The 18,461-nt window shown below is 39.3% G+C and overlaps 1 protein-coding gene across 1 annotated transcript in view; it reads left to right on the forward strand.

Moving 5' to 3' along the window:
* Positions 1 to 2,705: 2,705 nt before the first annotated feature.
* Positions 2,706 to 18,461, forward strand: part of LAMA2 (laminin subunit alpha 2) — a 588,770-nt gene continuing 573,014 nt past the window's right edge. The window contains exon 1 of the mRNA XM_084776810.1: positions 2,706 to 2,912. Coding sequence (XP_084632936.1) covers positions 2,801 to 2,912 — 112 coding nt within the window. The 5' untranslated portion in view covers positions 2,706 to 2,800. The remainder of the gene's footprint in view (positions 2,913 to 18,461) is intronic.

Here is an 18,461-nt window from a genome sequence, read left to right on the forward strand (position 1 = left end):
GCGCGCACTTTGTTCATGCACATGCGGGTATGTGTGCATACAAGCTAAGGCTACCACAAGAATTCTTTCTACGTTTAGAAAGCTCAGTACATATTACAGTATAGTATCACTATTGAAGACAGAAATACCCCAAATTTGTAGATCTAAGCCAGAAATATAAAGGGCCAAGCAAAGTGTGATTACTTAGAGCTTATACATGCACTATTTGATTTAATAGAAAAAATAAATCAACATAATTCACAGTGTAAACAAAAGGAAAAATGTGTTAATATGGATGTAGGGAGGGTTTTTGTTATTGCTTCTTTTAAAGTCAAAATTTAATACTCTTCTCACAAGTAGCATCCAAAGAAGACAACGTTCTGTTAAGGTGAGTGCCCGTTGAAAACCTGTAGTCATTACCATTTGATGGGTGTTGATGGGATAGATAGCTGATTTGTATCCTGGTCAGAAACAAGGCAGAAGCATCAGCTCTCAACAGGTGCATTAGACCTGGAAACATTGCCAGACCCACAGGACCAAAAAATATATATATAAAAAGGATACAGCTTGAACAAAACTTTGTATGTAACATAATTCTGTAAATTATGATTCAGTGTACATTACCAAATTAGTTACATTATCAGTAGTTTAGATATTTGAAAACTACAACACTAAAGATTAGAACTTCATTAAACCATGGGACTTTTAAAGTTTTGAAAATATATTTAAGACATGTGTATTAGAGCATGGCTTAGATGTTAAAAATGTAAATCTATGAGTCATACTTTGTTTGCAGAATGGAAGTTGCAGTATTGGTCAGATGTCAACTTTCCTCAAAGTCATTTATAGACTCAATCTAATTGCACTCAAAGCCTCTGTTATCTCCTTTACAGAAGTAGAAAATGTTGAGTTACTGCTGTGGAGTTTACAGAATCAAACATACGCTTGTGAGCCAATCTAGTAAGTGTGACCCTGGGTGTCTACCCAAAGACCTGAAAAGTTACAGTACAGGAATTTTATTAACTAACTTTGGATTTTGTTCCAAAGCTCTAGTAGTGGAAGCTGTGAGAGAGATAAATATATGACAAACTGGTTCGGGAGGTGGGGTGGGGGTGGGGACGAAAGAAGCTAAAGTCATCAGATGAAGAAGTGATGCCTGTCAAATGCTGCCTCGAGCATGAGAATGAGAGGAAAGGGGAGGGGAGGGGCGGAGGAGGGAGGGAGGGAGGGAGGGAGGGAGGGAGGAGTCCTTACCTTACCTTTTTTTTTTTTCAGACAGCACCACAATGTGCCTGAAAAGCAGAAGCTTAGGTGTGTGAGCCTTGAGTAGGGTTCATGGTAAAGGGTGGATCTGCTGGCTCTCATCAGTTCCTCAGGAGAGTTACCTCCTGTTCGGCTGAAAGGAAAAGTAATTGAAAATACTGTAACTTCTATGCAGCATCTTTAAAAAAAAAATGAATGTATCTTAACTATAATCTAAGCAGGAAAAAAGCCATCTGTGAAACTATATGCAATGCCATGTAGAAATATGTATAAACTTCTTAGCAGGCAAAACAGAACATATTAACACTGGGACTCCAGTATCATATACAGACTTGCAATCAGTGGCAAAGGTCTTTGAAATACTATACACATGTTGGTAATGTGGAAATGCACAAAGCACTCTCAGTTGGCTTAATTGGTACAACTTGTAAAATTAGAAAATACAATTCCTTTTTATTTGCAGGCAAACTTCAGTGTTTTCAAATACAAATTTTTTCTTTTTCTTAAAGTATCTACATGAGTCGCTCATGGCATTGATCCCAGCACTTGACAGACAGTGGCAGGTGCTATCACTGAAGCTGAGACCGTAGTGAGATCCTGTTTCAAATTGACCACACGTAGACGCATGCACGCATGCACGCGCACACATGCAAATACCGCAGCCCATTCAGGAGTTCGAGTTTGTGGTTCTGTCATCGAGCGCATCCCAATGGCACAGCAAAGGCTATCCTGGGTGCTTTCTAAAACCAATGAAGTTGTTACTTGGTGTTTTACTGAGAGCCCTTGGTCTTGGCTTTATCAATAACAACGTGGTGTGGACCGGCTATCTGAACCCGGGTGACAGAATAGAATGTTGTTTGTTGAGTTAAAAGGAAGAAGTCACCTTCACTGAAAAACAGAAATCCTTGCAGACACTTCATTCCCTTTTAATAACGTCCCCTGGGCACAGGAACAGCTTTTGACCAGTGGAGTGATGAGAACCCTTTCAGCAGAGCTGGGGCAGTTCTAGTCGGTGGCTCCTGCTGCTGCCTGGGAAGTCCCGGCCTAATGTGCAACCTAAGGTGAGGTAGGTTCCCCACAGGCAACGTCAGTTACCTAGGACTTAGCACCGTGGCCTGGGGACAATCTGGGATCACCTGGACCCAGGGCAGTGACACACCGTTTTGCTTGGACCTTCTGAGGAGCCAATGTTTCTTGCTGTATGGGTTTCTGGGAAATAATGTTTTCCATCTGGAGGGATTTCACAGACTCCGGAGTGCCTTGGTATCAATTACTCTCTTAATGCTAAAAAAGTTTGGATAACTCCTGCTAAAGGTTTGATTCCTGACAGAGGAAGCATGAAGGAGACAGGTTCTTTCAACGGAGGACCCTTTAAAGGCTCAGGCCTGGGAAGGGGTGGGGACTGTCCTTTCTCCCCCACCCTTGGGCGGTGGCTGGGCAGAGGAGAGGAAGGCTGTCTCCTCCTCTTTCCCACTCCCCGCAGCTGCTCACTTCAGCCTGGGAGGACGGGAGGCAGCAACTCCGTGGGCTTCCGAGGAGTGGATCTGCTCGGGCCACGATGGCAGCGGCCACCGGACTCCTCCTGCTCCTGCTCTCTGGGACGCTCGGAGAGTCCCAGGGGCAGAGGCCACAGCAGCAGCGGCGACAGTCCCCGGCGCATCAGCAGAGAGGTACTGTCCAGGGCGCCCTTTCTCGGGACGCTGCTCCTAACTGGCTTCAGCTGGCAAGAGCAACCGGCTGGGACCACTTTCTTGCTTCACTTTAGGGCGTGCGCTTTCAGGCACAAGGGACTGAAATCTTGCAAGTTCATAGTCAGATCCCCAAGTGAGAGGTGGAAGGGAATTACCTCCAGCTGACGGGACATCAAGCTCTTTCTGCTCATTCGCGCTCTCATTAAATACTGGAAACTTGTCTACAGAAAACTTTTCTAAAGTTCCCAAAGGCAGACTCTTCTTCTTCTTTTTTCCAATTTAGAGGAACCGTTTCATCAAATTAGATTCCATTCCTGCAGTGGAAGGCTCGCCCAAGCTGTAGTTTATCTTAGAACTTTGGGTTAAGTGATTTCTTTTTTTAACTTTAAGGATCGTGTTTCCAATTATTTACATAAAGTAGTTTAGAATGTGGGCAACACCTCCTACCCTCACATTTGTGAAACCCTCTCTAGCTCAAAATGTAGATCAGACTTCTGGGTGTTCTCAGAGTCCAGTGATGAGACATTTCAGAGGCGTTGTGCAACAGCTGTGTTGAGAGCAGCTAAATTACTCTTATCAGAGCATCTTGGTGTTTCTGAGTGTAGCATATCTTTTTGAAAAGCTTGTGAATCTGAACAGCTTTCAGAATTTCACAAGATACACACACACACACACACACACACACACACACACACACACACACACACACGGCACGGAGAAACCTAATCTGCAACACTTGGTTCCGGCAAGGATTTCCCAAAGCTGAAAACCCTTTCATCAAAGTAAAAAGTATTTCAGAACTATGTGAGCTTTATTTCTAAGTATTTACCCCAAAAAGTGCAAAATCTAGAAGACAAAGCTTTAGAAAGTTGGACGGGGCTGAATCTGCTGGAGTTTTGAAATGCGATTTTCTGGTTTTGTGTTTTTAATGTGCTGGAATCTAGCCATGCCTAACAGTTCTCGTGTTTGTTCTTGCTCTAGCCCAGCACGTTACACAGGACTGTTTAAGAGAGCATAACAGCTACCCTGAGCCCCTTGCTATAGTCTCTGATTGTAGTTCCCAGAATAAAATGACTCCCAGTTTCTCTAGATAACTTTCTTCTTCTATTTTTTTGCAGAGGTGAAATGAGGTCAATGTGGCGCAAATAATGGAATTACTGAGAACTGTGCTTTGGGAGAAATATCTTTGGCAGTTGTTTGAAAAAATGCTCCATTTAACTTTTATCTTTTTGTCGTTTGTGACTAACAATAGGCTGTGCTTTAATACTGCTGGGCAGCTGGAGAGATAGGCTGGGACCTTGTGCTCCCTTCCATGTAGAGTAAGGCAGAAGCTTCTACTTGGCATTGCAGTCCCCATCTGAGCTCCAGAGAGAATCTTATCTATGTATGTGTGTTCTCTCCCTAGGTTCTCCATTTGCATTTATTTATTTATTTATTTTAATTTTTGTGGTGGGGTACACACATGATGTGTCAAATGGGTGTGGTCAGAGATCAGTTTGGAGAAGTTGGAACTCCTTTTATCCTCTGGGTTCAGGGGGTATTAAAAAAAGCATGCCATTAGGCTTGGGCAAACACCCTTTCCCAAGGAACTCCCCCTCTCCCAGTGGGGTGCTCTGCGACTGTCTTTATGAGAGCCACTTGCAACATATTTGGAGATTGGCTCCAAGATAAGTGATTTCAATTTGCTAATAATAAAAGGTATATTTAAAATGCATTTTATGATGGCTTACATTAGTGCAGCGCCTTATAATTTAAGGCACCAATACAAAAGTCATAGAACCCTGTCTCGTAAGGTCGTTTCATCTTCAGTTATTATTATTCCCACAGGACTAATTTAAAACCCAAGGCTTGGAGTAGTAGCCATGGACGTTTACATAACTGATGAGAATATTGCCATTTTCAGAAGCTAAGAGTACACGCATTATTGTTTATATTAACATCCCCTTTCTACGGCATCAGGGTCTCTTTCCTTTGCTTTTAGAAAGTTGTTTCCTTTTTCATATTGCATATCAGTAAGGGTCATTGAATATGGTTTGACCAAAAAAAAATGGTTTCTTGGCTACCTTCAACTTTTCTGGTTTTGATTACACATACTAGCAATGACCCTCATGTCCCAGCATTAAATGTAAAGGACTTCTGTTTTCCCTTACAAACCATGCTGAGGATGTTGCCATGTAGTGTATGTGGACTCTGTAACTCAGTGGTTCTCAACCTGTGGGTCATGACCCTTTTGGGGGTCTTAAATGACACTTTCACAGGGGTTGCCTAAGACCATCAGAAAACACAGATATTTACTTTATGATTCATAACAGTAGCAAAACTACAGCTATAAAGTAGCAACAATAATAATTTCATGATTGGGGGGGAATTCACTACATTAGAAATTGTATTAAAGAGTCACAGAATTGGGAAGGTTGAGAACCACTGCTGTAAATAGCATTAGAAACCTAACCAATTTTTATTTATCATTGATTCAATAAGTTTGACTTTATAAAGAAAAAATTCACTCTCCTATTAATACCAACAAAATAGTTATTGAGTCAAGGTGAATTTATCTTTTATCATGCAGTAAACCAAATGCTTTCTGATGTTCACGTGATTCATATCTAGAAGTGGAAACAGACTAGTATGTAATCTGAAATCGAGAGAAAATAGTTTCACAAGAATACTGTCTAGTGAGTGAAATCAGTCTGGTAGTGTGACAGTTTCCTTCTGTTCCCCTGTCTTGAAAAATATACAACTTAATTTACTAGAACCTCAGTTAGTCTGAAGTTAATCTGTTTGCCTAAATTTAGTTGGTGGTGAATAACAGGCGCAGAAATTTCAGAGGACTCCACACCATGGAACACGCATGAAATTAGTTTATTACTCATATCCAGATGTTAGATGATTCATTCTCTTCTGGAAGTGTCCTGTGGCCCCTTTTATGTACAGGCATGAGGACGAAAATACCAGTGTGAACTGCAGCAGTTTCAGTCTAGAACTGTGGCAGAAGTGTAAATTTTCATACACACATAAGAGAAGACAAGGTTAGCATGATGGGGTCCCTGACTGGTAAATCCATAGGCAGGGAAATAGTAGTTAAGGCTTTGAAAAGATGTTCACATGAGAAACAATCCAAGGGAACACTGTATAGAAGAAGAAGAAGAAGAAGAAGAAGAAGAAGAAGAAGAAGAAGAAGAAGAAGAAGAAGAAGAACAACAACAACAACAACAACAACAACAACAACAACAACAACAACAACAACGACAAGGAGGAAGAGGAGGAGGAGAAGGAAGGAAGGAAAGGGAATATAAATGATATATTCAAACTTCAAGGGGTTGTTACATGGAAGAGACTAAGAGAGTCTTCCTGAATTGGGTTCATAAAAGAACGTAAGAAATAGACAGTCTTTACTCCAATAACAAAGGCAACCCTGTTGTGTCTGCACTGTTACCTTTACCAATCATTCTGAACAGGTCAGTAATGACTGGGTGCTCCTTGCCTCTGACATGTCCACACACAGATAAGATACACATCTGGCCAGCTGTGCCCTAGGATGTCATATTATGCATAGAGGAAGTCATGTGATGTGGCGGCTTTAGTCCTGTTTCAGTGCCAAGGTTCTGGAATTCTAATGTATTGTTTTTGGAGTGAATAATCATATTCCAATCTCTGGATTCTTAAGAATGTCAACAAAACATTAAATGTGTTTAAATGTGTATTTAGATGCCTTCTGGAATTTAAAATAAAAACTTGCTTTGGACAAACCTTGCTTATTTTTGGCAAAAATACATAAACATTTATTAAGGAATTTTGACATCACTGACAATTGCATGATTTTAAAACATAATGTGTTATAAAATGTGAGAACAGTTTATAAATGACCTAAGATATTGTCATGGAGTTTACTGTGGTCATAAGCCCAAAGTTATTATTTTTTAACCTTTGTTTTGCCACATTGATGACTTGATAGCTTATTTATTGTTCACTGACCTAATTTAGTTTAGTAAAAATTCTTCATAACAGCTGACCTGAAATATAGGTCAGCTGACACTTTTATCTATGGTCATTGTAAAGCCCAACTAGGTAATCCAAAGGTTCTAGCCATGAGCGACTGCGGTGGGAAAAATGATCTCATATTTTATGGGTGGGATTAAGTAGGGGGCCATTTCTGAGCAGAAGGCTAGGGAGGAGGCTCTGTGAGGGAAGTGTTGGATGTATACCATAAGGATCTGAGTTAAGGTCACCAGTACCCTGTAAAAGCCAGGAGTGGTAGTCATTGTCTGTAGCCCCTGTTCAAGGAGCTGAAGAAATAAGGATGTGGCAGGGCACCGGGTTCTCTGTTCAGCCTGTGTAGCTGAATTGATGAACTCCAGGTTGACTGGAGACCTTTTCCTCAGAAGTAAGATGGAGAGCAATGAAAGAAGACATTGACATTGATCTCTGGCTTCCACAAGCACAACACACATGTAAGTGCACATACATGAGGATAAAATACACGCCCCCACCCCACCCCCAGCATACACATAGCCAAACTTTTCTGGATAGTTTTTACTATCCTATTATAGCTATGCATAAAAGAGTTTGCTTGATGGTAAATTTCCCAACTAACAGATCTCAGCTTTTTCCCTTAAAAGCAGAGCATTGGTGCCAATAGTCTATTCGCACATTTAGTAAATACTGAATATTTTTTTGACAGTGTGCTGTGCCTCTAAGACTGAAGCACCAGTTCTTTTGTTCCAAACAGACCATACATAATAGGAACTACTCATAAGTAAACTTTATAACACATGTCATACCTTTCTGCATAGTTAGGATTAGAGGACCACATATCTGGCCAGAATGGAAGTAGAGTACCTGGTAAGGTCCAAAATATGGCAACACCCTTAACCCAGAGCATATACTACAAGATCAGTGGGGTGGCTGGCTGTCAATGTATAGAGTACGAAGGATGTATCGTGCTGTGCTAAGCTATGTATGAATAGTTCTCCCGCAGGATGCTACGTTGCTGTTGAGCCAGGCTACAAGGATTTCCATGTGCAGAAGGATTCCTGTTGTTGTTGCTACTGTGGCCCCAGGTCCCCTGCCAAGTGTGAAGGTCTTAATTTAGCAGTTTAGAGGCTGAAAGTCTTGCTATTGCTCACACATATTATTCTTTTAATCTAAAAGATGGAAGATTAGGATTTCAGTATGCTTACATTTTTTAATTGGGTAGGAAACAGGTTAGGCAGAAATCCAGGCTTGGTGAATAATAATAATTAATTAATAATAATAATACTAATACTACTACTAATAATAATAATTCAGATACCTAATCTGTCACTTATTATTATTATTATTGTTATTGCTATTATTATTGTTATTATTATTAAATACAAAATGGAAAACCAAAAATAAAAAAACAGTGCAAGATTCATGACAAGGTTGGTGTCTATCAAACAGACAGACATGAAACAGACACACCGTCCCTTTAAGGGGAAAAAGCTGAGCTCTGTGCAGCTTATATTGAGTCAGGATAGACATGGGGGTGACAGGAAGGTGGTGAATATATAATGCAGTAGCCCAGTCAGACCTGAAACAGAATACAGTCGATGATAAACACCCCCAGACACCCGACAAGCACACCGCAGAGAGCTGGGACCCTAGGGGGGCCAGGGAGATTGCCTACTGCTGTAATTGGTTTGAGAAAGGTTGACCTCATGAGAAGGGTCAACTTGAGTAAATGCTTGCAGCTAGAGTGGAATGCCACTGAAGATTTTAGGTGGAAGGAGGAAGCCCCAAGCAGGGAGCAGAGTTGACTGCGCCCAGTTAGAGGGCTCAGAGAAGTAACAGGAGCTGGAGCTCACAGTATTGGCCGCTGTAAGTATTATGTGGCTGTGAAGTCTAGAGTGAGATGGAAGGGGTACAGGTTTTGATGCGAGTAACGAATGAAAGAAATCGTACTTACATCTTTTCTCCTGTAGATGCAGATGCAGATCACTGGACTAGACTCCATGTCCAAGGACATGATTATTTCCCACTCTCTCTGTCCCTGGTGTCCTGTGCATGGAGGATTTCAAGTGATTCCACGCTGTAGAACCCTTAAACGCTTCTTACAGTGAAACTCAGATACCTAATCTGACACTGTCTTCCTTTTGTCATCATCAGTGCTGTCCCATAATTCAAAGCGTGTCAATGCCTGCCTAGGTAAATGCTTTCGTACAAGGGACCTCAGCAGCTCTTTAGATTCTGCCACTGCACTCAGAAATATACCATAAGCTTCTAAGGGTGATTTTCAGTTGTATGCACTTTAAAACAAAAGTGAGGTATTTTCAGTCCCATATAGATTCATCTGTACTTTGGAGTTCCCTTTGATATTATCCATTTCAGTATCAAAGCTAAACTTTAGACACTATTGTTAAAGTGACAGAAAGATATATTGGTCTGATGACCTCTCTTATGAAATGAACTTTGAAACATTGCCTATTTTATGAACAGAAGTTTATTCTCTGTTCTGTTTCGATTTCTATAAATACTTTAAGAATCACTGTAAATCTTGCAGTGACCTTTGGGCCAAAGTAATGCAATTTGGGCATGATTTAATTCTGTCATTTAAGACAAAAGGTACATGGAGAAAATTGCTTAGTTTTTTTCTTGTGGCCTTTCTTTCTTTCACTCTCTTTTAGCCTGCTTGAGAAGAAAACATGGTAGCTGAAAGAGCTGGTTTTAGCATTACAACGTTAGAAGGCACGTAGAAAATTTCACTCATACCTTTCCTATTAAAAGGCACTGATAATTACTGTCTAAAGTGGTTTTGAGACAGTCATAATTTACATAGTGAATTGAAGCTAAAGGCTTGTTGAAGATTGGTAACATAGATTAATTTCCCCCTTGAATCATCTTTCTTACTGTTTTTATTTCGTGAGGCAAGCTTTCACGCTTCCCAACTTGCCTTAACACTTTCCGAGGAACCCAAACTGGCCTTGAAGTCCTGATGCTCTTGCTCTTCCGCTCACGTGCTGGGATCACAGGTGGGTGCTATCATCCAGCCTTTTGTATTAGAGTGAAAGAAGACCACGCCTCTGACCGCCAGAGCTTTGCACGTGTTGACAACAGTTCTGCTACTGCCTTATACTCCAGCCTTTACCTATAGAGTTTAATACGGGGAGGGTTTTTTTTTCCTTTGCTAGTTTTTAAATTTTCATTTGCAGACATGACATTTATTACTAAAAGATTATGAATTTAATTCTATTCATGGGTCGGTCATTCGTCATAACACGAGAAGCTTAATCTGCCTCATATAGCTCACCATGCAAATCTGGAATCATGAACACCGCGGGAGCCCCTGGGTCTTAGGCAAGGAACCCTGTGCGATGTTGCAACATTTTCCTATGCGGGGTCCTCTCAGATGTCCTCTGAGCTGCGTGTCCCTCCAAGGCTCTCTCTTTAACTGCTCCTGGGTGTCAGGTGGTTTTACTTGGTGTAATAGTATCTGGTAGACTGTGTGCATTAGTAAACTTACTGACATAGCATGGGTGTTCAGTGGTTAATACAATTATTCTCACCTGTAGAGGGGCAGGATCGGTGTCCCGCACTCTGCCCAGGACAAAGAGCAATCCTAGTGTAGTTTTAGTCTTAGAAGGTCAGTTTTGTTCTTCTGATTTTACCAAACTCATCATCTCTTATTGAGTTGTAGATGTTTGTATTTTATAAAATACCTTACAATCCTATCTCCCTCTGTGAATTATGTTATTCTAATTTGAAAATAGAGTCATGAGACTGTACTCTTTTTTTTCTCCTTTATTAATTTATTCTTGTTACATCTCAATGGTTATCCCATCCCTTGTATCCTCCCATTCTTCCCTCCCTCCCATTTTCCCCTTATTCCCCTCCCCTATGACTGTTCCTGAGGGGGATTACCTCCCCCTGTATATGCTCATAGGGTATCAAGTCTCTTCTTGGTAACCTGCTGTCCTTCCTCTGAGTGCCACCAGGTCTCCCCCTCCAGGGGACATGGTCAAAGGTGAGGCACCAGAGTATGTGAGAAAGTAATATCCCACTCTCCACTCTACTGTGGAGAGTATTCTGTCCATTGGCTAGATCTGGGTAGGGGTTTAAGGTTTACCGCCTGTATTGTCCTTGGCTGGTGCCTTAGTTTGAGCGGGACCCCTGGGCCCAAATCTGCCTATCATAATGTTCTACTTGTACAACCACTTTGGAAATCTATCTGGTGCTATCTCAGAAAAATGGGAATAGGGCTTCCTCAAGACCCAGCTATTCCACTCCTTGGAATATACCCAGAAGATGCTCCAGCACACAGCAAGAAAATTTGCTCAACCATGTTCATAGCAGCCTTATTCATAATAGCCAGAACATGGAAACAGCCTAAGTGTCCCTCAATAGAAGAATGGATAAAGAAACTGTGGTACATATACACTATGGAATACTATTCAGCTATTAAAAACAAGGAATTCCCGAAATTTGTGGATAAATGGATTGAGCTAGAAATGATCATAATGAGTGAGTTAACCCAGAAGCAGAACGATTCAAATGGTATATACTCACTTATATCTGCATATTAGCCCAAGGGGCATGTCTCATGAAAGCCTTCACTTACCAGGAAACTGAGACAGAGGGGAGGACATTCTAGTGGGACTCTAGATGAGAGAAGCATGGGAGAATGGCAAAGTAGAAGGATCCAGAGGGTCCTAGAAGCCTACAAGGAGACTGTACTCTTTAGTGACTGTGTTCATGTAAATAAAATATATATACTACATACAGCCATGTAAACATATAAATATATGCACTAACTAAAACTATGTATCAATCTAATGATTTATTACATTTCAATCTCTAAATCTCTCCGTTTTGGATTGCAGTATTTTAAGACAGTGTTAATTGATTATTGTTTGTTTTTTTTTTTCTGGAATTGCTTCTGCAGGTTAGAAGCAATAGTATTTGCCATGAAATGAATTGAAAAAAAAAAAACAAACCAACCACTTGGTTTGTAAATGCCAGTGAATGGAAGAACAAGATTAAAAAAAAAAAAAAAGAATACATACTTAAGAATCAGAGAAGATATAGTCTAAAATTTTCTATGAAAGAGAAGAAAACCTCTGCCAGCTTCATAAAAATATTCAGACTGCCCTTGAAGGTGAACTGAGTGAAGACATTTTCTCAGTTGCCTTTACTTCAGGGGCGTGGGCCTACGTACTTATCTTGGTCATTGGTAGCTGGACACTCTGGCTTAGAGAATAAAGTGCTTCATTAGTACATTTAGTATATTTAATATATTGTCTATTTATGGTCCCTTAAGCCATTAGATTTTCTAACTTATTAAAACACAATCTCTATAGAATATGTATTTTTGTGTCTTTCCCCCAAAGCCTAATAGAATTGATTTAACTATCAGGCTTGCTGTCTGATGCACATATTGCGATGACTAAGTAAGGCTTAACTAGTGATGGAGAACATGAAGTGGTACAGTTTGTCAGGATGGGAAGGCCATGTCTCAAATACCTGCCAGGAGGTGTTTGTAAAACATGAAGCATAAATCAGCATCTAGCAGGTCCTCAGTAATGTTGATTAGTCTAAAGGCTGACTACATGGTGCCAAGAATTCTCTGGCTCAACAAAATCTTTTCCTCACCAAACTCAGTGGAGACAATTTGCGAAAGAATTTGGCTCTGTACTGGAGGACAGCAATGTATGAATTCAAGTATAATTAGAATTTGTACTGGAGTTTTCTGAACTTTGCAGCTCAGCCTGTGGTAATTACTTAGTACTGCATATCTCCTTATACTTTTAATTTTCACACACACACACACACACACACACACACACACACACACACACACACAAACTGTTTTAGAAATAACTCTGATTAGGAGGAGAGGCATGGAATGAAAGATGGCAATAATTAAGTTGATAGAAAAGTTACTACTTAACTCTAACATAAAAGTTTTGAGAGATGGAGTTTATCCTATTAGTAACATGACTGAGTTAGAAAATGCATGTGAAAGTGATTGGCAGTGGATCAAAGACTGTTACTTCTTGTTCCTTTTTCCTTTGATTATTAGGCTCAACAGTAATGTTTTCAACACACATGAGTGTGATTTTTGCTTACAAATACAAAACACTCTAAAATATTCCTTGTGTATGCCCTAAGAGACTATACATGGCAAAACTGTCTTACTATAGAGGTGTTGAAAAATTCTGTCAGGGTTATACAAGTCACCATGTGAGATAACAGGCAATACAAGCTTCTATACTTAGCTAATCTTCATGTTAGTAACGCAGCTTGAGAACTGATTTGAAACAGACAACACTACAGACATCACAAATACTTTTTGACTCTCTGTACTTTCTTCAGTTAAAAGGTGATTGTTAGTTTTCAGTGTCTCTCAGTTTTATATACTAGCTAATTAAGTATTGATAAATCATTTTATAGAATGCTGTAATACATGTAGTGAATTTAGAAAACTACATCATCTCAGTGTTTTGTAAAGGTTAGTTATTATTCTTAGCCTATAAAGTATATATCCTTGATTGATATCTGCTTTGGTGAGATGTAGAAAAAAATATCTTGTGGAAATATCTCAGTGCAGTTTGTGCATATTGATTTTCACTAAGGAAAAATAGTTGTCTTAAAACACAGTTTCAATAATAACCTGGAGAGAGATTTTAAAAAAATATTAATTATATACTAGTTGTATGTATCAACTATACAAAACTGGTTTCCGTGATGGCCTTTTCATAGATGTATACAAAGCACATCCTTCCACTCTTCCACTTCAGTGTCTCTTCCACTTTGCCCTTCCTATCCTCAAATAGTTTCTACTCTCACATCTTTTAAAAATCTAGATTCTTGCTGGGCGTGGTGGCACACGCCTTTAATCCAGCACTTGGGAGGCAGAAGCAGGTGTATCGCTGTGAGTTCGAGGCCAGCCTGGTCTACAGAGTGAGTCTAGGACGGCCAAGGCTACACAGAGAAACCTTGTTTTGAAAAACCAAAAAAAAAAAAAAAAGTTGGATTCTTCATAAGAAAGAAAACTGTATTTTCTCTCCATTTTTCTTGTGCCTTAGCCCACTAACAGAAAAGATAAATAGGCACGAGAGAAAAACTTTAGAAGTTTCTATCCCATCTTTACACATTGTGTTCATTATATGATGTGATGTGAGAGGTGTTGAGGACGCAACACTTTTCTAAAGCTTCTCACCACTCCACATCTGCACATTTTTTATTCATGTATGAATCCCTCTGGAGAAACCCTTTTCGTTTCTCTCTTCTAAAGTTCCCACTGCGGTGTGATGGTTCACTTAACTATGGGTTAACTTCTGCTGGCCTTTCCTGAGGATTGTAGGCTTGTTTTCAAATCTGCTTGATAGCAAAAGTCTAGGAAAATGAAATCTTTGTTACCTCAGTAGATTATTAGTGAAATAAGAGGAACATGAAATTGCAAGGGGGGCTCAGGAAGCGGGGTGGATGCAGAGGGGTTAAGGTGAGACGTGAGTGTGAGTATGATCAGAATACATTGCTGAAATTCCCAAAGCATTAATAAAGATACACCTAAAGAGAGAAGACACTAATTCTGAAGAAAGTAGAAAAATCCTAGGTAACACACATAAAGCATTTGTATGAAAGCCATAAATCATTTATGGGTCGGGCATGGTGGCGCATGCCTTTAATCCTAGCACTTGGGATGCAGAGGTTGGTGGATCGCTGTGAGTCCGAGGCCAGCCTGGTGTACAAAGCGAGACGAGGACAGATAAGGTAACACAGAGAAACTCTGTCTCGAAAAACCAAGAAAAAAAAAAGTATTTATAAGCAAGCTGTTTCCTTTGTTTTAGTAAAACGTTTTTCTAAATTTTAGATAAAATTATATGTATTATACATGCATATAATAAAGTTCACCTCTTTCCTTCCTTCCAATTTCTCTCCAAGAGCATCCACTACTCTTCCTTTACAACTTCATACGCTAAAACATCTCACTGGATTCACTCAGTGTGCGTGTGTGTAGGACAGTCTACTGGAGAATGGGCAACCTTTCAGGGCCAGCATCCCTAAAGAAAACTGACTAATTTTCACCCAAGCAGCTATGCCAAATCTCTTCAGTTCGTGGTGGAACTTTTTGGATCCCTTCAGTGCCCGTGCTGGAATGTTGCCTGGACTGAACTTACACAGGTCTTGTGCATGTAGTAGTCACAGCTACTATGAGTGCTGACATGATTTTTTAAGTGTTTATTGGCCTCTGTTTTGTAATATAACTGATGGTCTCTCCTGGAGAAGGCCCCATATGTGGATAGGGAAAAAGAGTTTTTCCATAAAGTTAGCTGAAATAGAAATAAATACTGTTAGCTCTCTTACTCTTTGTGGTATAGTTTAATGCTGTTATTGTTTATTGATGTTTTGCTTGAATGATCTGTCCATTAATGAAAATGTGATCTTGAAGTACTTATCAATTATTGTGTTGAACTTTGTTTAACCCTGAAATCTAATAATATTTTCTTATTTCCTTGTGTACTGTTGGGTATACATATGTTTTTTTTGTTACCTTCTCTTATTGAATTCTTCCTTTTATTAGTATATATGGTTCTCCTTTATAGTTGCCTCTTTCAAGTTTATTTTTAAAATTTGGTATTTAAAAACCAAATGCATATGGCATGAGTCTAGCTACTTCTTTTTTGTTTGCACATAATAATTTTTTTAATCTTTAATTCTTTACCTTATGTATATGTCTTTTTTGGGGGGCACTTTTTTATTAATTTATTCTTGTTACATCTCAATGGTTATCCCATCCCATGTATCCTCCCATTCTTCCCTCCCTCCCATTTTCCCCTTATTCCCCTCCCCTATGACTGTGCCTGAGGGGGATTACCTCCCCCTGTATATGCTCATAGGGTATCAAGTCTCTTCTTGGCAACCTGCTGTCCTTCCTCTGAGTGCCACCAGGGGACATTGTCAAATGTGAGGCACCAGAGTATGTGAGAAAGTCATATCCCACTCTCCACTCTACTGTGGAGAATGTTCTGACCATTGGCATATATGCCACAAAATTTGAAAATCTAAGGGAAATAGATGATTTTCTTGATCAATTTCACTTGCCAAAGTTGAGTGAAGAACAGATAAACAAGCTAAATAGTCCCATTTCCTCTACAGAAATAGAAGCAATCATTGATAGTCTCCCAACCAAAAAAAGCCCAAGGCCAGATGGTTTCAGTACAGAATTTTACCAGACCTTCAAGGGAGAGCTAATACCGATACTCTTCAAGCTACTCTAAAAGATAGAAAGGGATGGAACATTACCAAATTCATTCTATGAGGCCATAGTCTCATTGATACCTAAACCTCACAAAGACTCAACAAAGAAAGAAAATTTCAGACCAATTTCTCTTATGAACATCGATGCAAAAATACTAAATAAAATACTTGCAAAATGAATACAAGAACACATCAAAGATATCATTCATCATGACCAAGTAGGCTTCATTCCAGGCATGCAGGGATGGTTTAATATACGGAAATCCATCAATGTAATCCACCATATAAACAAACTGAAAATAAAAAACCACATGATCATCTCTTTAGATGCAGAGAAAGCATTTGATAAAATGTATATGTCTTTATTGAGTGAGTTTCTTATAGGCAGTAGAGTATTTGCTATATTTTTCTCTTCTTTATCTTTTACCTTTTCAGCCTCTTGGTGAATTTCATCTTTTATTTTCAAGTTTGTTACTGGTGGGAATTTAATCCAGCCATTTCATTAATTGTTAATTGTTTTCTGTTTCTGTTACTTACTTTTTATTTGTTTCCATCTTTTATTTTGTATCTTTTTGGCTTGTTATTTCTCCCCGCCCCCCGCCCCCCCTTCACTGTAGTTACTGGAATTGATTCTATCTTCTTTAGAATATCTGCTTTTGTGTTTTACTTTTTCCAATTTTCATGATGTTATTTGTCATCTTTTACATCTAAACACTCTTTAAGCATGTCTTCTAGTGCTAGTAGAGTTGTGGTGATTGTCCTAAGTTTTACTTCCCCTGGAGTTTTTATTTCTAAGTAATTTCACTGCTCTTCATAACACATCAGGGTAAAAAAGTATCATCCAATTGGCCTTTTTATGATGCTGATTGAGTTTAAATTCTACTAATGAGGTTCCTGGTTGATAGAACTTTTAGTCCTAGAACTATAATTTTGCATCAGAAATTTAGCTGTTGTGAGCATTAAACATGCACACATTGAAATTAGATTTTCTGGAAGTTGGGCTCTAGAATCATATCTTGTTGGCTGAGTTACATTAGGTGAGTTATTCTGCTTCTTTCAATCGTTGTCTCCATCTTTAAAATTGTGCTGATATTAATAGCTTTCTTAGGCTAGTCTCATGACTCTAAGGAAGCCAGTGTTCAGTTCTTTTCAGGGTAGAATGATGGCACCATCACTCAATGTCTTTTCTCAGTGTGTTGTTTTCAGCAGGACAAATTAAGGTTTTGACTTAAGACAGGCCGAACCAATATATCTGGCAGACATATTTGGAAGGCAGAAACTATTCTCTCAGATATATTGGGCCGGAAGGCTGAAGATGATGCTCTAACGTTATAGAGAGTTCTCGGTGACTGTTCAGGCAGCAAACTGTCTCTGTCACTTTATTTTCATTTTTATTTTATTTTTTACTTTTTCTCATTTTGGACGCTGCAACCTGCACTTCTGGTTCAAGTAATTAAGATTCATTCTTTCTCAAGTCCTTGATGGGGTTGAAGGCCAGATAGTTTAGTCTTATAATTAACCTTAGTTGTTTAGGGGGTTAAGATGTTTTTAGGTCTAGATAGATGTTTTAAGTTGACAGAGATGAGATATGATAGGTATTGATACTCATTCAGAATTTTAGAATCACCAAGATAGGAAAGATGTTTTCTACAAGGTTGCCAAACACAATTAGCCAAAACAGTATGAATGTAACATTCATATAACCCCTGATTGTTTCCTGGTTCTTCTTCATGTATGTAATTCTTGTTTTGTATGTGTAATATTAATAATAATAATAATAATAATAATAATAATAATAATAATAATAATAATAAAATATATGCCAATAAAAGAAAATAAAATCTTTAGGAAAAAAAAAGACTGTCAGAACTATCTTGGTTGGTTATAGTTTTCATTTGCTCAGGGGTTCAAGTCTAAGCTGTACTACCCCAATTCAGTTGGCAGTGGTGCTTTCCACTTCATGGCATGACTTGGTTGTTTAGTTGGCCTCTCAGAAGTTAACTTTTCAGGTACTGAGTGTAAGTACTCTGTGTTCCTGTACTTCCCTTCTCTCTAGCTTTCCTCAGCTTGGAAAATACCGCCACTACCCACAGACTGAATAAAATCAGGCATATAGAGGGTCTCATGAACCTTTCTCTTTCCTTTGCCCCCCCCCCCCACATCTAAATCACTGCCACTTGTTCTGTCACTATGCAACCAATGGTTACTCCATGTGCACTCACACACTCTTATCCCTGCTGCAGTCTGCATCGAAGCACTTTTTCTTTGCCTAGGAGGCTACAACAGCTGCTTCTTCGGTCTTTCCTT

Source organism: Acomys minous (genome assembly GCF_964271855.1).
Source record: "Acomys minous genome assembly, chromosome: 3".
Classification (NCBI taxonomy): Eukaryota; Metazoa; Chordata; class Mammalia; order Rodentia; family Muridae; genus Acomys; species Acomys minous.